The following is a 15,970-nucleotide window of genomic DNA, read 5'->3' as shown; positions in this document are numbered from 1 at the left end:
AAAAAAACCAAAAACAAAACAAATCCAAAAAAGCAAAAAAACAAAACAAAAAAGAAATAAAAATCAAAGCTTGGTCTATGGAAGAGAGAGATAGAGACAGAGAAGCCGGCAAGATGGCAAGATGGCTCAGCAGGTAAAAGCATTTTTGCTAAGTTGCTAGGTGCTAAGTTCGGGGCCTGAGTTCAGTACTCAGGATCCACAGGGTGGAAGGAAAGAACTGGTTCCAGCACATTGTTCTCTGAACCCCACATGTGTGCTGAGGGACACATATGTCATACACAGGGCATTTCACACACACATAAATATCATGAGGGCTGAGGAGAGGGTCCAGTGGTTGAGTGCCCTTTACTACTCTTCTGAGTTTGACTACTGGCACCCATGTTACATAGCTCACAACCACAAGCAACTCGAGCTCGGAAGGATCTGACACCTGCTTCTGCCTTCCAAGCACCCACATACATATGGCACACACACACCCAGTGACATACACAGACATATAAATAATAATAATAAAAAAAGCCAGGTGTGTGGGGTACCCCTTTAATATCAGCTCTCAAGGGCCAGATGGCAGTACATCATGCCAGATCTGAAGCCAGCCACTTTTACACAGAGTACAAGACCAGCGAGGGCTACTTAGCAAGACCATCTCTCAAAAAAGAAATTAAAAAAATGAGCCAGGCATTGGTGGCACATGCCTTTAATCCCAGCACTTGGGAGGCAGAGGCAGGTAGATTTCTGAGTTCAAGGCCAGCCTGGTCTACAGAGTGAGTTCCAGGACAGCCAGAGCTACACAGAGAAACCTTGTTTTGAAAAACCTAAATGAATAAATAAATAAATAAATAAATAAATAAATAAAGCTTCAAATCTGAGTTCTGGCCACGTGCTGGGATTAAAGGTGTGCGCCACCACTGACTGGCAAGACAGCTTTTTAAATGAATTAAGAAGACAGGTACAGGAGATTTTTCATAAGAGAAGTCTGCAAGACTGGGGGTCAGGTGAGTCAGGGCTGGAGTGATAAGCAACCAGAGTGTCGTCTTCTCTGAAAGTCTTTCAGAGCTGCCAGGCTGGCTGACTTTCATTAGACTGTTTGTGAGACAGAGTCTCAGGTATCCAAAGTTGCTTGGAACTCCTCTTATGGAGATGAAATGGAACTTGAACAACTTGAGCAACTTCTTTCTGTCTTCTCCTTCTCCTTCTTTTTTTTTTTTTTTTTAAAGATTTATTTCATGTATATGAGTACGCTATTGCTCTCTTCAGACACACCAGAAGAGGGCATCAGATCCCATTACAGAGGGTTGTGAGCCACCCTGTGGTTGCTGGGAATTGAACTCAGGACCTCTGGAAGAACAGCCAGTGATCTTAACTGCTGAGCCACCTCTCCAGCCCAGACCTTGAGCTTCTAATCCATGTTCTTCCACCTGCCCTGTGCTACAGCTACAGGCCTACAGGCGTGTGCCACTATGCCCAGTTCTGCAGTGCTAGGGACTGAACGCAGGCTCTGTGCGCACCGAAGGTACCACGCTGTCATCCCGTTGACCTCTTCCAAAATTTTTCCCAAACCAAAGAATCTTTAAAACTTCAATCTCTGTCTGTCGTCTGAACCACAAAAGTCGTTGTCAGGAACCAGCCTGTTGATTATTGTTTTTCCTTTTAGGTTTATTTGATTATTAGATCATTACTTTTAGGTCCTTGCCCTATACATCCTTGTCCAGAGTTTTGTGCCCTACTATATATTAACCAGGCCACAGGCATACTCACTCATGGGAACATGCGTCCAGTGGCCTGTCGATGCCCAAGTGCCCTTGTATTGCGTGTAGCCCTGGCTGTCCTGGAACTTGCCATGTAATCCAGGCTAGCTCACAAGAGATCTGTCTGCTTCTGTCTCCCAAGTGCTGGGATTAAAGAAGACTGGGTCTTGCTGTGTAGTCTATGCTGGCCTGTAAGTCACTATCTTCCTGTCTCAGCCTAATTAGTAATGGGATTATAGGCAGGCACTACCACACCCAGCTTTAAATTTTTAGTTTGTAAAGTGTGAGGGATGGATTATAGAAATATAAGAAGGGAAACTATTTTTAAAGATTTATTTATTTATTTATGTATATGCAGCTGTACAGATGGTTGAGAGCCTTCATGTGGTTGCTGGGGATTGGATTTAGCACCTCTGCTCGCTCTGGTGAACCCTGCCCTCTCGCTCTGGTTGTCACCACTCACTTTGGTTAATCTTGCTCACCCTGCTTGCTCTGCCCAAAGATTTTACTTATTATTATATTTAAGTAGACTGTCTTTACACACACCAGAAGAGGGCGTCAGATCTCATTACGGATGGTTATGAGTCACCATGAGGTTGCTGGGAATTGAACTCAGGACCTTTGGGAGAGCAGTCAGTGCTCTTAACCACTGAGCCATCTCTCCAGCTCAGAAGGGAAACTATTAATCAGTAAGTCCTTTGCTTCGATAGCACTAGAATGGGACTGGAATGATCACAAGGATTATTATTATTATTTTTGTTTTGCTTTAAGACAGGGTCTCACTAAGTAGCCCTACTATCTATGTAGACCAGGATATCCTGATACTCAACTGAACAGGCAAGATATACCCACCGATGCAATGGTGGTATAACTGTTACAGTGGTAGCCAACCATTCTTTTTTTTTAGTTGGATTTGAGGCCTGTTCCACAAGAGGGAATTCATATCAGATACTGCAAACCAGGTCAAAAGACTGTGGCTGAAGAGGCTATTAACCCTAGTAGGGACACTACTTCTGTTTCACTAAAATGGAGACCATGTATCTGTCAAGTAGTTGCCTTCTAAGTCTGATTTTTGTTTGGAGACTAGCACTGCTGTCAGCTTTGGAGAAAAGCTTCTTTTCCACAGTAGGTGATGGTTGATGTTGGGACGTGGAACTGGTTAATTCAGAATAAGTGATTGCTGAATGTTCATTGCTGAATGGGATATCACATGCTCATGGAATACGGGTAAAGGGAGTGGAGAGACTGTAAGAGCCAGATGAAAGGGTGGAGTGCTGTGGAGTGCAGTCTTCCAGATAGGACCTGGCCACGACACCCATGCCGGCTTCAGCAGCTCTGATGACCTGCACAAGGCTTGTAGAAATGTGTGTCGAAGCCGGGCGTGGTGGCGCACGCCTGTAATCCCAGCACTTGGGAGGCAGGGATCCCAGCACAGGAGGATTTCTGTGTTCAAGGCCAGCCTGGTCTACAGTGTGAGTTCCAGGACAGCCAGGGCTACACAGAGAAACCCTGTCTCGAAAAAAAAAAAAAAATGTGTGTCAATCAGCGTTCCTTCATGGGGGCTGCCCTCCAAGGATCTACAGGGAGCTCACGGCAGCTGGATAAGGGAGAGACCTTTCTCCTGTGATCTTGCCACTGGTTGCTCATGTTTCTGTGAAGTAGCACTTTCCAACTTATTAGCACACACACAGACATCTCCCCTTAAATATAGCCCCGTGGAAGCAGAAAGGGGATCAGCTGGAAGGCCAGTGAGAGGAGGAAGACAGAGGAGCTTAACTGGTGGTGAGTCACACTTCATTAATTCAGGCAGAAGAGATGGCGCAACGACAATGACAATGGCTGCTCTTCCAGATACTAGGGTTCTATTCTCTGCACTCACACAGTGGCTTGTAACTGTCTGTAACTCCAGTTCTAGGGGCTCTTCCGCCCTCTTCTGGCCTGCACAGGTACTGGACATACAGGTGGTGCACAAACATTCTGGCAAAACCCCCGAATACACAGTTTTCAAAAAAAAATGCATATGCATGTATCAAAATAAGACTATCATGTATAATTATGTTGTTCATATTATTACAATACATAATATATGCTAATAAAAAACTTACAATAGGGCTGGAAAGATAGCTCAGATGCTTAAGAACACATGGGGGAGGGGTGTGGTTACCCACAACCTTAATCCTAGCACTGAGAGGTAGAGCAGAGGCAGGTGGATTTCTGTGAGTTCAAGGTCAGCCTGGTCTACACAGACAATTCTGGAATAGCCAGGGCTGTATAGAGAGACCCTGTCTCAAAATAAAGTACTTTGAAAAAAAGATTATAGAGTTACCCTGGGCATGGCGAATTATGTATGTAATTCAGCATTCAGGAAGCTTCCTGCCAGTCTAAACTACATAGCAATATCTGGTTTCAAAATAATACAAAAAATCAGAGAGTTGGTAAGTGGTTATGTTCATTTTCTGAGACGTGGCTAACATCAAACTTAAGCAACGACATCGTGCTATTTTAAATAGTTGAACATTTAGGCAGGGCTTTGCATAAAGATGGGAAACAGAATTTTTGTTTTGTTTGAGACAGGGTTTTTCTGTGTAGCCTTGGTTGTCCTGGAACTTACTCTGTAGACCAGGCTGGCCTCGAACTCAGAAATATGCCTGCCTCTGCCTCCCAAGTGCTGGGATTAAAGGCGTGGAACATGTGTTTTTTTTTTTTTTTTTAAATAAGTATTTATTTTTTTGGCTGTGAACAATACTCGAGCCATTTGTGCTTCTAACTGATACTCTGGGCTTTCACAGTTAATATGCTTTGCCTATGAGTTTATTAGACACGAGACAAAGTTTCAACTCTGTGCTTTGGGTTGTGCACTGTGTTGCGTGAAGGAACATTTCAAACCTGGCTGCCATTCAGTTGACTCTGGCCCACCAGCCCCCTTGGTTATACTAAGTCCTCATGAATCCCACTGTGCACAGCAGTCAGGGTGCAGCTTCGGGGATGTTTTTGCTTATCTTTCATTTGTTTGGTTTTTGAGACAGGGTTTCTTTTTCTGTTCCCTGGTTATCTTCGAAGTCACAGAGATCCACTTGCTTCTGCCTCCAGAGTGCTGGGATTAAAGGCACGTGCCTCTACTTCCCAGTGCTTGTGCTTATTTTTCTTACAACTTTTTCTAGTTGTTGTGGACAGAATTCTTTTTTTTTTTAATTTTATTTTTTATTTATATGATGAGTATACTGTAACTGTCTTCAGACACACAAGAAGAGGGCATCAGATCCCATGACAGATGGTTGTGAGCCACCATGTGGTTGCTGGGAATTGAACTCAGAACCTTTGGAAGAGCAGTCAGTGCTCTTAACCCCTGAGCCATCTCTCCAGCACCCAGAATTCTTTTTTTTAAAGCTCTGCCTCCTTCCCTTTGCACTTTGTTCTAACCCCCCCCCCCCCCAGTTCCTGCTCTAGCCTTATTAGGAGTTTTAGGTAAAAGATTCCAGTTGAAGAACTTGAATAAAAATTCTGATTATCTTTCTAAGTGAATGAAAAAAAAAAGGGGGGGGGAGGCCATGACTGCAGTGGGAATGGCAGCTCGGCTGGGCAGTGGGGTAGAGGGTGGGGTGTGCCAGCCACACACCCTGTGCCAGTGTGAGATACAATACACAGGCACCTCAGCTCTTTGTCTCAGGGTTTGAGTCTTAACACTAAGAACAACCGATGGCCTTTGCCAAGACAGGGTTTCTCTGTGTGGTCTTGGCTGTCCTGGTACTCACTCTGTGGACCAGGCTGGCCTTGACTGCTGGGATTAAAAGTGTGCCCTGCCACTGCCTGCACCCCTCCCCCTTTCCGAGGCTGAACTCCTGAAGCTGGAACTTTAAAAGGTGTACGTTTATGTCCACTCTGAGCTGCACCTAGGAGATGGGAGAAACCCTACTGGACTCCATCTGGCTACTGGCCACTGGGTGCCGGGAATGAATATGGCACACAGATGCAGGCAAAACACCCAGACATGTACAATATAAATATATCTGTATGAATATGAAATAAAATGGAAATAAATCTTTAAAGATGTGTGCCACTATATTCAGCCTTTTAAAGATTAAATGTTTTTTATTCTGCCCAGATGCAGGTGTCATGGAACCCAGGAGAGATTATCAGATTCTCTGTAGCTGGAGTGACTTCCGGAAAGTTGCTGTAAGCCACCCAGTGTGAGTACTGGGAATTCACCTCAGGTCTTCTGCAACAGCAATCAATACCTGCTCCTTACTGCTGAGCCAAGCCGGATCTCCGGTTGGCTGCCCTTCTCTTTTAGAGCTGAGGTCTTTTTCCCAGGTTGGCCTTGAACTGGATCCTTGAATTTGGCCTTTGAAGTGGCTGGGATTAGAGTCCAGGAGCCACCTCGCTGGCTAAGGTAGTTATTTGTGTGTAGGTATGATGTGTATGAATGGGGCTGCACGTCATGGCTTGTGTGTGGATTGCAGAGGAGAACACGCAGAGGTCGCTTCATTCCCCTCACCATGTGGGCTCTGAGTTTCAGCCTGAGGTCCCTCAGTCTGTGTGGTCTGTGCTATCTGCTGCCGAGCTATCTCAACCGCTCCATTTGCTCTTACATTTGACTAACATTCCATCGTGGAGCTACCCCGTTTTGTTACCTTTTCATCTGCCAATGGACATTTGGGTTTTCCCAAATTTTGGGGTATTGTGAACAATGTAGCTGTGGATTTGAGTAAGTATGTTCAGATCTTCAGTTATTTTCTTTGTGCATTCAGAACTGGAGTTGCTGGGTATGTTATTTACTCTTCTGAGAAACTGACAACCAGACTTTTTGTAAACAGCAGACTTTTATTTTTTTTTTTTTCTCCTAAGACTAGCTTTCATATAGCTGGAGCTGATCTTGAACTCCTGATCTTCTCTTTAGCTCCCAAGAGGTGGGACTAGACATGCATCTCTACACACAGTCTGTGGGAGTGGAATCTGTTAGGACCCCTGCAGTGGCCACTTCTGGCAGCCACCAGTCCTAGTCACTATACACTGTGGTCCTGACTGAGTAGCAGAATCACTTAGTAAGAAAGACTAGTTCTAGTCATCTAGTGGCCCAAAAGATGGGCCTACACTTAATGCACGTAGCATGCCAAGAAGCATGGCCAGACATGGGGCAATGAAATCTTTATCGTCTGCAAAAATAGACATTTGTACATATAAGTGGCTGGAGAAATGGCTCAGCTGATTCTGATTGGTTCCCAGGGTCTGCAAGGCAGCTTCCAACCATCTAACACCAATTTGAGAGGACCCAACATCCTCTGTGACCTTCCTGGACACAAGACACACATGTACCTCCCATGCAATACATGCAGGCAAATACTCACACACATAGAATAAAAATAAATAAATCTCGGGACTGGAGGGATAGCTCAGCAGTTAAGAGCACTGGCTGCTCTTTCAGAGGTCCTGATTTTAATTCTAGCAACTACGTGGAATCTCACATGGGATCCAATGTCCTCTTCTGGCATGTAGGCATTCATGCAGAAAGAGTATACATATATAGAAATATATAAAATGAATGAAAAATAAATCTAAAAAAATTCTTAAAAACAATATAAGACCTATGAAGTAGAAACGTAAGGGTTCTTTGGAAAGTTGGTTGGATGTTCTGCTGGGGCAAACATGGAGAACGTTTAGCTGAAGTGGACACAAGTGAAAGGATGCTCTACTGCAACAAGCATGTGAAAGGCCACGCCATGAAAGATTCTTTGATAATGACACTGCACGTATTGGTCTACTTTACATAGTTGAGTTACATTTGTTGAGATTTCACAGAGAGAAACACACCCAAAAACTTGTAGGGTGTGCTGCAGTTTCTTGCTGCCTCTTTGGACTTGGACTGAGTGGCAGGGTGAAGTCAGCTGAGACAGAGGCACAGCCTGAGATGAGACCCGTGGAGAACTCGTGAGATCTGGAGGGATATAAATAGGACTCAGTGGACGGTGACGGAGGCTGAGCCTGGCTTGCTTCTTCACTGATCTTTGCTTCCCTGAGAGAGACACAGCCTAGAACTTCTCCTGGTGTTCCTCCTGGTCTCTCTTACTGATTCCTGCAGAGGCTGAGGCCTGGCTGCCTGTGCTAGGTAGTACCATGGCTGCTGATTTGTTTGCTATCCTGACTCTACCAAACCAGACTGTTGGTGTATCGGTGAAGTGTTGGTGTATCGGTGAAGTGTTGGTGTATGGTGAAGCGTTGGTGTATCGGTGAAGTGTTGGTGTATCGGTGAAGTGTTGGTGTATCAGTGAAGTGCTGGTGTATCGGTGAAGTGTTGGTGTATCGGTGAAGTGTTGGTGTATCGGTGAAGTGCTGGTGTATCGGTGAAGTGTTGGTGTAAGGTGAAGTGTTGGTGTATCGGTGAAGTGTTGGTGTATCGGTGAAGTGTTGGTGTATTGGTGAAGTGTTGGTGTCGGTGAAGTGTTGGTGTCGGTGAAGTGTTGGTGTATCGGTGAAGTGTTGGTGTATGGTGAAGTGTTGGTGTATCGGTGAAGTGTTGGTGTATGGTGAAGTGCTGGTGTATCGGTGAAGTGTTGGTGTATGGTGAAGTGTTGGTGTATCGGTGAAGTGTTGGTGTATCGGTGAAGTGTTGGTGTAAGGTGAAGTGTTGGTGTATCGGTGAAGTGTTGGTGTATGGTGAAGTGTTGGTGTATCGGTGAAGTGTTGGTGTATCGGTGAAGTGTTGGTGTAAGGTGAAGTGTTGGTGTATCGGTGAAGTGTTGGTGTATCGGTGAAGTGTTGGTGTATGGTGAAGTGCTGGTGTATCGGTGAAGTGTTGGTGTATGGTGAAGTGCTGGTGTATCGGTGAAGTGTTTACAAGGGAATGGAGCCGCTGCTGCTGACCTGTGAACTAAACTGGCAGTTTCCAGACAACACAGACAGGATTTGCTCCAAAAAAGCCTTTCTAAACAGGTACACTTCCCTGTACCTGTTCTTTCCTACTGCTTCTGGTAGGTGGTGGGCTATAAGAGAGGATAAAGTGTTTTAAGAACCATCATTAAAAAAAAAAGATCCTTAAAAAAATTAAAGTTACAGACTTTTTGTTTTTTTCCTCCAGACAGGGTTTCTCTGTGTTGCCCTGGCTGTCCTGGAACTCACTCTGTAGACCAGGTTGGCCTCCAACTCAGAGATCTGCCTGCCTCTGCCTCCCAAGTGCTGGGATTACAGGCGTGCGCCACCACGCCCGGCAGACCAATTTTTTTAAGAGCTAGTTTCTATGTGTAGTCCTGTCTCAAAAACCTAAAAAAAAAAAAAGTCTGTAAAGTTTTGTTCCCTTTCCTATTTTAACTCACATAACACATTCTCTCTACAAGTCCCGTGTACTAACCCTAAGTCTCCTTAAGATTGCTCCACTGGGGCATACACACATCTTCTGTAGGGCATGGACACGGTGACAAGCTGAAGTCGCACGCAGCATTTGGAAAGCTGAAGTAGGGCAGTCTGAGGCTAGCATGGATCCATGCTTGAAAATGTCTCAGAAAGAAAAACGGTGTCTTTTTTTGCGTCAGGACATGAAGAATATGAAAATGTTATCATGAGGGCTGGAGAGATGGCTCAGCAGTTAAGAGCACCGACTGCTCTTCCAGAGGTGCCGGGTTCAATTCCCAGCAACAACATGGTGGCTCACAACCATCTGTAATGGAATCTGATGCCCATTTCTGGTGTGTACTCATATAAAATAAATAAATCAAGAAGAGAAAAAAGAAAGAAAATGTTATTGTGAATCTCTAGAATGTGTCTGATTTATTTTTATTTATTTATTTATTTTTGAAACAGGGTCTCTCTATATAGTCCTGTCCTAGAACTTGCTATGTACACCAGGCTGTCCTCAAACTCACAGAGATGCTCCTGTCTCTGCCTCCCGTGTGTGTGTGTGTGTGTGTGTGTGTGTGTGTGTCTGTGTGCCCAGAGGTCAGAGGTGTCAGGATCTCCTGGAGGCACATGTGACTGCTATCCTATGTGTTGTAGGGATCCGGAGCCACCTCCCAGCCCTGAGTCTCAGATCTTTAAAGGTTTGAATATTCACAATTCTGCAAATTGATCATACTTCCTCACAAGAATCTAGTCCTCGGAGCTGTTAAAAGATTGGCTACTGGGGCTGGAGAGATGGCCCAACAGGAGCACTGACTGCTCTTCCAGAGGTCCTGAGTTCAATTCCCAGTAAGGACATGGTGGCTCCCAACCATCTGTGATGGGATCAGATGCCCTCTTCTGATGTCTGAAGACAGCTATCTTGTACTCATTTAGATAAAATAAATATTAAAAAAAAAAAAAGATTGGCTACAAAATTGACCCATGAGGCTCCTGGCAGTTCTTGTCAGGCCTAGCATGGCGTCACACAACTGCAAACCCAGCTAGGGGAGAACTGAGGCAGGAGGATCACTAGTTTTGAGTTCCAGGTCATGCAGACTACATAACAAGATCCTGACTCTGCAGGAGAGTCAAGAGCCTTGTAAGCCTAAACCCTCATGACTTAAAGGCCACTGCCTGGAAGAACTTAGAGGACTAGATTCTTTTTTTTTTTTTAAATATTTATTTATTATATCTAAGTACACTGTAGCTGTCTTCAGACACGCCAGAAGAGGGTGTCAGAGCTCATTATGGTTGGTTGTGAGCCACATGTAGTTGCTGGGATTTGAACGCGGGACCTTCAGAAGAGCTCATAACTGTTGAGCCATCTCTCCAGTCCCAGTAGCCAATCTTTTAACAGACTGGATCAAACCCATTGTTTTCTCCTCCCTTCAGACAATGACCTTACTGGATTTACCATCATCCTGCTGTATACCAGTTAATATTTTGTAAAGCAGAATGGTCTTACATTTTAATCTGAAAACTTTACCGCCTTAATCATTTTTTATTGCTGTGGTGAAATATTATTACTGAAAGCAACTTATAGAAAAGTTTATTTTGGCCTGGCAGTGGTGGCGCACGCCTGTAATCCCAGCACTCTGGGAGGCAGAGGCAGGCGGATTTCTGAGTTCAAGGCCAGCCTGGTCTACAGAGTGAGTTCCAGGACAGCCAGGGCTACACAGAGAAACCCTGTCTCACAAGGGTCCAAATGGCAGAGAAGGCAGGGTAGCAGGAAGCTGCTGGTTGATCACATTTGTCTACACACGGGCAGCAGGGAGAACAGGAAGCGGGCTGGGGCTGTAACCCTCACAGCCACTGCCAGGGACACACTTCCCCCAGCAAGATTCCCCTTCCTAAAGGTTCCGTAACCTTCCAAACAGCGCCATTAGCTGGAGAGAGAGAGTCCAAATACTTGAGTCTATGGTGACAATTTTCACTTAAACCACCACAAGGCTAAAATAAACAGGCACACCATACCACTCTATTGTTTTATAGTATATTTCAAAAATGACAAAAAAAAAAATTCCTCTTATTTGGGAATGAGATATCCATTTTCATTGAATGGGGCCTTAAAAAGTAACAGCATTTTGTCCAAACAGAACTTATATAATTGCACAAGTCATACAAAGCACTAAGAAATGTGGACCAAGATTGTAGTTTCTGGGTTCTGGTGGGTGCACGTCCTGTGGGGCCTGAAGTCCAGGGGTGACCCCAGACCCATACAATACTGATAGTCAAAGCTCCTCGGTGGCCACAGAAGCCCATTTCCCACGTGGATTCTGCTGCAGTCTTGCCAATATTCATGATGACATCATCACCTTTTCATCACCCGGAACATCTGAAAACACTTCAGTATAAAGAGGGTCTGCCACGGTCTGAAACTTAGATAATTTGCTCAGTTTGGGGCCTTAGATGCCACTTCAGGAAATTAAGAATAAAAACATTAGCTAACCAGTAAAGCCCTCTTCTATACAGAGTTCTTTATGACACCACTAGCTCGGGCATCCACTTAAATCCTGGTCTACCTTGGAAACAGTCTTTCCAGGTAAACCAGGCTGTAGATCTCAGACTCTGAACTCTGCTTTGTGAGCACTGGGGATAAAGGGGTATGCCATCGCCTCCTGGCTTAGTAAATGGTTCTCTCTCTCTCTCTCTCTCTCTCTCTCTCTCTCTCTCTCTCTCTCTCTCTAGACTTATTTATTTATATGTATATGAATCCACTGTTGCTGTCTTCAGAAGAGGGGCTCAGATCCTGCTACAAATAGTTGTAGTGGCAGCGCATGCCTGTAATCCCAGCACTCTGGGAGGCAGAGGCAGGCAGATTTCTGAGTTCAAGGCCAGCCTGGTCTACAGAGTGAGTTCCAGGACAGCCAGGGCTATACAGAGTAACCCTGTCTTGAAAAAACCAAAAAAAAAAAAAAAAGTTGTGAGCCACCATGTGGTTGCTGGGAATTGAACTCAGGACCTCTGGAAGAACAGCCAGTGCTCTTAACCTCTGAGCCTGAGCCATCTCTCCAGCCCCAGTAAGTGGTACTTTCATCTCTTATCTTCTAGTCAGTGATGGTAGATGGTTCCAACTCAGTTCCAACTGTTGAGTTGGCAGGGATTACTGAACACTGTTATAAAACTTTCTATTGTGATCTCTTTATTATTATTATTTTCATTTTTGAATCAGGTCTTAATCTGTAGCCCAGGCTAGTCTTGAACTCATAACAATCCTCTTGCTTCAGTCTTGTAAGTGCCATAGTCACAGGTGTGAACTACAATGCCTGGGTGCAGTCTCGTTGTTACAGGAAACATAATACCAGATTCTGAAATAATGACATAAAACCATGTGAGACTGGTTACCCAGATAGGGTATCCTTCATTTATATGCTTACATTAATGAAACAACCATCTCTTTCCAATCCAGGGAAGAAAATTGAGCTGAGGATGTAGTTCAGAGGTGCAGAGCTTATTTAGCATGTCTAAAGCATTCCTGTATTCAAGTCCAGCATCATTTAAAAAAAAAAAAGTTGCTGGCTGTGGTGGTAGTGGTGGTACAGGCCTTTAACTTCAGTACTTGGGAGGCAGAGGCAGGTGGGTCTCTTTCAGTATATTAGCCTGGTCTATACAGTGAGTTCCAGGAGAGACCCTGTCTCATAAGCCAAACCAAACCAAACCAATACCAACACCAAATGGCAAGATAGAAGGTAAAAAGACTTTAAGAGGAAAGACTGAAGCACACATGCACAAAACACTAACTGTAGAGACAGGATGTATAGTAAGTTACTCTGTGTGACTACTTGCTCAGTGAGTATGTGCTAGTGCTGGTCCCAGCAAGACCAGCCTGGCCACACATCTGATGCAGTTGAGGCATCTCCATTGTTTTCTGAATGGTTCTAACAGTCAAACTGAAATGCTTGGCTGCCAAGGTTAATCCAGGACTCAATGGGTAGCAGGTTGGACCATAGACCAAATTCACCAGAATTCCATCAAAGCCACCCTAACCATCAGTATCATCTCCAGAACTTGACTGTAATGTAAGCAGAAGTCAGTTTCCTCTCCAACTCTGCTATGCATAAAAGCAACCGAGACTTTCAGCAAGAAAGGTGAGAGCTACAGATGACAACTTACAGAAAGAAAGGAAAGTCACTGCAAGGGAAGGCTGTTTGAGCACAGAAGCAGGCTAAGTGAGAGGCCATGGTAATGGATTTACTCTTCCTTTAGAAAGTAGGTTAGGTCTGAGACCCAGAAGATGGATGGTAGGTAGAAAGGACAGACTGGGTGGGCAGCCTCCAGTGCTACTGCCCTCAGGAGAGATTGATAAGGCCTTGTGGATGAGTAGTCAGAGGGCCATTTGTGTCCTAATGTTTAGTTCTCACACTACCTTTGTCCCCTGCTGGTTTCTAGGGGTACTGTGAAGAATTTTCTTAGGATGTGTCAGTCACCTGCACTGCAGGGACTGCTTGCTAATGGTCTAGCTTGCACTTCCCTAACAGAAATATGAGAGGTAGGGGTGGATCCCACAAAATCCTTGAGTTTATGCTGTAACAATTGACATGTTTTATCATGGGCCTACACATACTCAGATTTAAAAGGAGTCAGTACACTAGCTCTTAATTAGGGCTTCCCTCTATCACATAAGCTTATTTTATTTTTGAGACAGGGTTTCTCTGTGTAGCCCTGGCTGTTCTGGACCTCGATCTGTAGATCAGGCTGGCTTTGAACTTAGAGATCTGCCTGCTTCAAGTGCTAAGGACTGTGCCCGGCTCAGCCAAGCTGGTGACTGAACCGTTTGTATTAATCTGGCACGACTTGTTCACCTTGCAATCTGGGTTGTACAACCGAACCTGAAGCCGCGTTTAAGGAAAGGATCATGACTCTGCCACTGCCTGGCCATGCCATCCCTAGTATTAGAGTAAGAGGTGGACCAGAGGGTAGTCACAACTACTGAGTGCATTCCATATATTTAACTTTATTGGTAGGACAGATATCTAACACAAAGTTGTAGTACTTTCTGTTTTGTTTTAATTTTTAGATATGGTCATCACATAGCCATGGGTGGCTTGTGACTTGTTATGTAGACCAGACTGGTCTGGGTCTTGACCTTATGACCATATTCCTGTCACTGCAGTCAGAATGCGGAATTACAGGCACTAGCCACTATGCCCATACTGAGTTCATCATGCTCTTTTTTTTTTTTTTTAAATTAAAGGGAGGTTTACTGGGAAGTTGCTCTCAGGTAATTTCACTGGTCCCCAAGGATTGAGGCCTTTAATCCCAGCATTTGGGAGGCAGAGGCAGGCAGATTTCTGAGTTTGAGGCTAGCCTGGTCTACAGGGTGAGTTCTAGGACAGCCTGGGCTACACAGAGAAACCCTGTCTCAGGGGAAAAAAAAGAAAAAAGAAAAAAAAAAAGAACCTATGAAGAACTGAATGGTGGTAGATAATGCTTTTAATCCCAACCTTTAGGGAGGCAGATGGAGGCAGATCTCTGAGTTTGAAGCCAATCTGGTCAACAGATTGAGTTCCAGGACAGTCAGGGCTACAGAGATGCCAACCAACCAAACACACACACCTGTAAAGGTGAGCTGGGCACGGGCAGGGAGACCAATAATCTGAGGCCAGCAATAACTGTGTATTGAGTTTGAGGCCAGCCTGGGCTATACAGGATCCTGTCATAAATCACAGCAACCTATGAAGGACCTGAGGCACATAGTGACAATTTTGCCTAAGAAAAGAACCTATGAAAGAGAGGAAGGTGAACATTTGAACAATCTCCTTTAAATTGAAGAAAACAGAGCTCAAGGTCTGGATCTGTGGAGACACACAGATACTTTTTTCTTTCATTTTCTTCACTAGAAGAACCTAGACACTTCCATGTCCTGTGCCATCAAATGGCAAGAATGATCCAATGCAAGACTCCTTCCTGTTGGCTGGTTGTGTGGCTGTATTCCGGCTGAATAGAACCCAGCAGGACACCTGTGTTCCCTGAGGCCCGAGAGATTCCAGTGGGTGTGGAGAACCTGGACCAGGAGGCCGAGGGCACGGCAAGTTAAGTATTGGCCACCTCAAACACTAACAGGTAGCCTTTAGCAAACATGCAGGCCCCACACAAGCATCTTAGGATGTGAAGTGGATCTCAGAGTGCAGAAAGGGATGAAGAGTTTTCTGTTGAAATGTGTTAGCTGGTGTGCAGGGGCACATAGAACCAAGCCCTTACTTTACATTCACATGTTAAACTTTCTGACCATTAACTTCTCAGAATTGTCATTAAAGTCCTAGTAACAGATTATTCCAGAGTCCACGGTTCCAGATTTGCATCTACTAACATGAAAATGTCCCTGTTCATTTGGCTGTGCAGTTCTCATAGAAGCTGTATCTAGTCCCCGACAGACACTGACTGGTTGCATAGGCAGGGATGCCAGTCTTGGACCTGTGCTGCATGTGTGCCAGAGTGGTGGTCAAGAGGTCCTGCTGCAGATCTGTTCAATGTCATTCATCTCTTTGGGACAATCTGCAGAAAGGATAAGAGGTGAGTCCTGAGTCACCACTACATCATCCTCAATCCGAACTCCGAGACCCCGAAACTTCTCTGGGGCATCTCTGTCATCCTCTGGAATATAAATGCCTGAGAACAGAGAGGAGGGCTGTGATCAGTGATGTAACCAGTGGATCAGAAGCAAGTTCACCTGTTATACAAGTTCACGTGTTATAAGTTCCTCATCTGTGCTTGATGGTTCTTCACTGTGTGTACCTCGGAGCTCTGAGAATTAGATGAACTACTGCACACAGTAGGGCTGTGTACGGGAAGCTCTGTCAGGTGACTCTCATTAGCTAGGATTACTACTGCTGTAGCCATTTTGTTCAGTGGAC

General features: G+C 44.8%; 1 protein-coding gene across 2 annotated transcripts in view; it reads right to left on the bottom strand.

Moving 5' to 3' along the window:
• Positions 1 to 12,609: 12,609 nt before the first annotated feature.
• Xpnpep3 (X-prolyl aminopeptidase 3) overlaps positions 12,610 to 15,970 on the bottom strand; it is a 54,543-nt gene continuing 51,182 nt past the window's right edge. For both annotated transcript variants that reach the window (XM_052161256.1, XM_052161257.1), the window contains exon 10: positions 12,610 to 15,725. In XM_052161256.1, the coding sequence (XP_052017216.1) occupies positions 15,559 to 15,725 (167 nt within the window). In that variant the 3' untranslated portion in view covers positions 12,610 to 15,558. The remainder of the gene's footprint in view (positions 15,726 to 15,970) is intronic.

Source organism: Apodemus sylvaticus, chromosome 17 (assembly GCF_947179515.1).
Source record: "Apodemus sylvaticus chromosome 17, mApoSyl1.1, whole genome shotgun sequence".
NCBI lineage: Eukaryota > Metazoa > Chordata > Mammalia > Rodentia > Muridae > Apodemus > Apodemus sylvaticus.
Note: the sequence above shows the minus strand (reverse complement) of the source record. Positions and strands in the feature narration are given on the sequence as shown.